General features: G+C 35.5%; 1 protein-coding gene and 1 long non-coding RNA gene across 2 annotated transcripts in view; one reads left to right on the top strand and one right to left on the bottom strand.

The window, feature by feature from the left end:
• Window positions 1-5,783, bottom strand: part of LOC107704511 (uncharacterized) — a 21,529-nt gene that overhangs the window by 5,791 nt on the left and 9,955 nt on the right. Inside the window, exon 2 of the long non-coding RNA XR_001635967.1 lies at window positions 3,601-3,605. This is a non-coding gene — a long non-coding RNA (uncharacterized LOC107704511). The remainder of the gene's footprint in view (window positions 1-3,600; window positions 3,606-5,783) is intronic.
• The window catches only part of LOC107704510 (inactive tyrosine-protein kinase transmembrane receptor ROR1-like), a 107,096-nt gene that overhangs the window by 97,935 nt on the left and 3,378 nt on the right, over window positions 1-5,783 (top strand). The window contains exon 3 of the mRNA XM_016507443.1: window positions 4,521-4,808. Coding sequence (XP_016362929.1) covers window positions 4,521-4,808 — 288 coding nt within the window. The remainder of the gene's footprint in view (window positions 1-4,520; window positions 4,809-5,783) is intronic.

Raw genomic sequence — 5,783 nt, 5'->3', positions numbered from 1 at the left:
ACAAATGCTTGAGGTAAAATATCATTTTATGTGTCTCAAATAAACTATGATATACTATCATATTTTTACGCTTTTTGCAACTTTTGTAATTTTTGCGTTATTTTAGAAAATTAGGCTTTCGTTTGGATGTTGTACTTTTTAATTAAGAAAATTACTCTGGAAATGATTAACATTTAAAAATATATATTCTAGGTATATTTACCTTGATATTTCATAGTTTTCTTCAAATATAATGTCTAATACTTTAACATGCTGTTCAAGACTTTGTTTCTGTCTTTTATTAGAAGCTAAGTACAGAGGGATTTTCACACAATTAGCACTGAAATCATTTTTGATTATTTTATATTTAAAGCCTGCGGTATCATATTTAATACATTACTTTCTAAGACCTATAAATTATCAATTAATTTAAAACTGCTGGTTTAAATCTAAAAATATCCACATTTAGGTTGAGGTACCTTATTTATTTATTTTTTTGAATTTTTATTATTTCAAAACACATGCATGCATTTTCTTAGAATTTCTTTTAGATTTTGTCTAAAGGTTCAACAAACTGCCCAATTTCAAAAAATTTGGTTCTTCAGACTAATATTTATATTTTACAGAGGCTTTACAGTGTTAAATTAGATGTCATAGTTTTTATGACATGCATTTTCATGAAAGGTAAAAATATCAGCAATTGCAGAACAACATGATAAATACCACACAGAAACCTTGGCAACTACCCATAATGCTCTAGTATCATGTCGTCAGTCTTTACTGAAAATCTAGTTCTCTAATGCTTTGAATAAGTATACATTTTAAGTGATATAAAATTGTACATTTTGTTGCATTCACTTGTAGATTCCACATCCAAGAAAGAATATGCACATGCCTTCCTATTTATCTCAGTGGCTCCTTTGAAACTGATGTAGCAGAAATGGTATGATAGACTCGGACATCCATTTCCCTCACACTCCCCTCCAATAACTATCAGCAGAGTAAACAAAGAGCCTACTGTCCACACACATCCACACTGCCAACAAAAGATGCCATTGTCTCGATCCTGCTAACTTCAGATGGTCAAATTACTTCTTCAAATCATCTGCCGAACTTTGATAAATAAACAACTGAATTACATGTATGTGTGGGATTGTGTGCAGCTTGTTCCTTCTGGCTGAAGTTCCTAACCAGTCACCGCATCCTTACATCATTAAAAGGAAGTGGAAGTGCCCAGAAGATTAGGCTTGTCAGTCAGACAGCATTATGGGTCGGAACTGATCCCCCCTGTGGTTGGATTCTTCATTCGGTTCCATTTTTTGGAGAGCCATATTTGTATATTGTTGTAAGAGAGCTGATGTTTGGATGGAGGAAATTAAGATGGAGGGATAAAGAAGAGATCCGCCAGGGGAAGGACGGGATCTTTTCCTCTAGCTGTCCTCAGACCAGACATGTCTGTAGAAAGAGAGGAGGGAAAAGAAAAGGGAGGAGGTGTGAATGGACAAGAGTAAGGATAAAAGGGAGTGGAGTAATAGTTGGATGGTGTGTATATTAGTCACTTGTCACCCAGACCTCAGGTATCTCACTGTGGTTTCATATGTTGCGATGGGGACCATAGGAAATGACTGAGGCCCCAAAAATCTGCACGATTAATGTATTTTGTGGATTGAATTTTGAATCTTGAATCTTGAAAAAGGACTTGCCTTTGCAGCACTTTCAAATGCAGATGTTGTCAAAATTATTTGGTGTGGAAAAAAATAATATAGTAGCTATATTAATATTATAAAGACAGGAGGTTGTTTGCATAATTAACAATTAGCTTTTATATTATTATTGTTGTACATAATATTGCAAAATTAAATCATTGGAAAATTAAAATGGAATTGTTATTAATTATTGCAAAATTATTAAACCTTTATATTATTATTGTTAAAAAACAAATTTGCTGTAAAAAAATAGGATTGTCAATATAACAAAATAATTTGTTAATGATTAACAACATTAACAATTAACAGTTAATAAACAATCTCGTGATAATGAACCATATGTATATATATATATATATATATATAGAGAGAGAGAGAGAGAGAGAGAGAGAGAGAGATAGATAGATAGATAGATAGATAGATAGATAGATATACAGTATATACCTGTTTGTTATTTTTATCTGAAATTTTCCATGGACACCTTGAATTTTGAAAACCCCTATTCTGAATGTTTTTTGGATTAATAGGGTCACTTTAATTTTTTCCCAGGTCCAATCCTCATACTCTTGTTAATGTTGTGGTCAACAAAATCCTGCTCAAATCTACCACCAGATTCCTGGTAACCCTAGATGCAGTTTGCTGAGCACTGCTGTCAGGTCACAGGTGTTGTTCAGACAGCGCTAAGGTTTCTGAAAGGTGAATGGTAGTCAGAGGAATTCAAGCCCTACTACCACAGCAGGACTAATATTGTGGATGTACCTGCACAGCTGTGGGCCCTGCGGCTGCTTACCCTGCCTTTAACCCTGAGGGGCCACACTCATGGCTCCCTCTCAATATACTTTTATTAATTTTCTCGTCAAAGTCACATTCCTTGCACTGCACCAGAGTCTGACCTCCTGTGAGAAGATGCCACTGAATTTGAAGAGAGAGGGAAGGAGAACTATTCCAACCACTATAAATTCAGACTTCAGTGAAGTAATGTGGCATAACATGTCAATCAACAGTTTGTATTTTCTAGTTTTACCATTATGATTTATCATATCATATACCTCATAGATTCACAGACCAATTTCATTGCCTTACAGACTAGAGTATAGTGTACAACAGAACAAAACTATTTAGGTGGCTGTGGCTTTTGAAATTTTTTTTTCATTCCAATTAATTTCTTTATCGTCAAAAAATGAATAAATAAAAATCGGGAATTGAATATACATATATATAAACAGAATATCTGAATAAGCACATCAATTAGATGTCTTCAATAGAGGAATGAACTACTCATCTCCTGAAACATAGTGAATGGCATAATTGAATCAGAAACAGCAGTTTAATATAAAAACTATTTATATAAAATAAAATTAATAAATACAAATTATAAAATTAAATATACCTTTCTTGAAATATTTATTTATTATCATTTAAGAACAATTTCTCTATGGAAAAAAATGTGTTTTTTTTTTTTCTTTTGGAACCCCACTTTTGCACTGCATTATTTAGTGATTTTAGTATTTTAGTAATTTATTTAGTTTGTAATAGTAATTAGTCACTGCACAATGCCCTAGTAGTCTATTAGACTCTTTTAATCATGAGCAAGTATTGACAGATTGTTGGACTGTATGTTTGATATGCTCATAGTAAATCCGTGCTGAGTGAGAGGAAAAGTTTACTTTCACTCTTTGCTTCTTGGCTGCACCATTAGGGCTTGTCGGGATGCCATCAAGAGCCTGTCAGAGCATGTCTGCCAAACCGATCATATGACTCCACAGGAAGTCCCAGGGAACTTTACAGAGGTTAAAGTTATTTGTATGAAACAACTTTGACTGTTTATTTTTTGCCAAGATGATCTCATTCGTATTCATAGCCATTTGTACACTAAGTGTACACTTTTTATTTTAACATTTTTGTATGGGTGGACATACACTGAAATGTACAATAATGTATTGACAGCATCTAAAACTTCAACCATTTTATGTATTACTTTAGTATATACAACCTGAAGAAGTACAACATATGTGTAACAAAGTGTAACATTGTCAGTTTTATGATGTAACATTAATGTGTTTCATTTATTTACTGGTTTATATGTGTGTTTTATCACAATCTTTGGTTTGGGTGTTAATTTTGGACTGTACATTTCAGCATCTATTCAAATGTATGAAAATGTATTTGTGCTAAAACCACACATTGTTTTCGCAAACACACACATACCATTGTATATCCACTCTTACCCTAATTCTGGTTGACGTCCTTCACCACAAAGTGTTTCAACTGTAACTTTCCCATAGATTTGAGCATTCCCCTCTATGGCCTTACTCAGACCAGAATGGGTCAGATCTGCTGAGCTCACTGCAAGCGCTTTTATTTCCCTCCCACCACTCATGAAATATTGGGGGTTGTCATGTTTTTGCTGGCCCCTTATCAAAGTTAGCTGTAGGCCTGGCAAGACAGATTTTCTGGAGACAGAAGGTTCCAGAAGCTTCAAGAGGTTTTGCCGTCCCCTCTGGCAATATCCAGCCCGATGAGACAAACTAATGATTTACCACCTAGTGGCAACCACTAAATATCATGTAAAGAATTCCTAACCGGCAGCTTAGAGGTTTGTTGCACACTGTATGCTCGTATATAGTTTCAAATACACACAAACACTCTCGGAAAAACCCTCTCGGAAAAACTTTTGACTTACTACATATCAAATAATGGCGGTTTAAAGGATTAGTTCTGTCATTATTGCTCACCTTCATTCTGTTGGATTTTTTAACCCTATTCCCTTTGGGTAATTTGAGTAAGTTAGCTTTAATCGACATTTTCAATAACTTTTCTCCCTTGTCCTTTCAGATCACTTTCTAAGGCTGGATGCTCCAATGAATAACATCACTACCTCCCTCGGACAGACAGCTGAGTTACATTGCCACGTTTCAGGGAATCCACCACCCACAGTCCGCTGGCTTAAAAACGATGCTCCTGTGGTCCAGGAACCACGGCGTGTCTCTTACAGGCCCACTTCGTACGGCTCCCGCCTGAGAATCCGAAACCTGGACACCACAGACACCGGCTACTTTCAGTGTGTGGCTACCAACACCTATGGCACAGTATCTACCACAGGAATCCTGTTTGTCAAGTTTGGTGAGTGTTTTTGGAATTTAACAATACCTCGATGATTTCACAATCAGGTGACTGATGATGCATTGCCGAAAAACTTCAGGTCTGTGTGTTTAAACACATCCCAGAGGGTCATCTTTGCTAGCTCAGGAGACATTAGGGGGTCCTCAGTTATGTGTTTTTAAAGTATCGACTTTGTCTCAGTTGTTTCCCTGAAAATTACTCTGGAAAAACAAATGCAACAAATGCCAGGAAACCAAATTCCAACATTTGCAAATTGCTGCATTGTGTTAACCCTGTTGCTGACTGTGTGAACCAGCCTTAAAGGGTTAGTTCACCCCAAAATTAAAATTCTGTCATTAATTACTCACCATCATTTCGTTCCAAACCCTTAAGACCTTCGTTCGTCTTCGGAACACAAATTAAGATATTTTTGATGAAATCCGCTTTCTTACACTCCGTAGATGGCAACACAACTATCACGTTCAAGGCCCAGAAAGGTAGTAAGGACATTGTTAAAATAGTCGATACGTGACATCAGTAGTTCAACATTCATTTTATGAAGCTACAAGAATGTTTTTTTGTGCGCATGTGTCATGGTACTCTCATGAACACGCGTTGAAGACTGACACGGAACAGAAGAATTGTTGAATTTAAAAAAAATTGTCGTTATAATTGTTTTCTTTGCACACAAAAAGTATTCATCGAAGCTTCATAAAATTACGGCTGAACCACTGATGTCAAATGGACTATTTTAACAATGTCCTTACTACCTTACTGGATCAAAAATATCTTCATTTGTGTTTTGAAGATAATCGAAGGTCTTACGGGTTTGGAACGACTTGAGGGTGAGTAATTAATGACAGAATTTGCATTTTTGGGTGAACTAACCCTTTAAAGGGAAAGATAGTTCACCCAGAAATGCAGATTTTTACCGTTTACTCATTCTCATGTTGTTACAAACCTGTATGACTTTCTTTCTTCATAAAATAACATATT

This window comes from Sinocyclocheilus anshuiensis, unplaced genomic scaffold, assembly GCF_001515605.1.
Source record: "Sinocyclocheilus anshuiensis isolate Anshui unplaced genomic scaffold, SAMN03320099.WGS_v1.1 scaffold1538, whole genome shotgun sequence".
Classification (NCBI taxonomy): domain Eukaryota; kingdom Metazoa; phylum Chordata; class Actinopteri; order Cypriniformes; family Cyprinidae; genus Sinocyclocheilus; species Sinocyclocheilus anshuiensis.
Note: the sequence above shows the minus strand (reverse complement) of the source record. Positions and strands in the feature narration are given on the sequence as shown.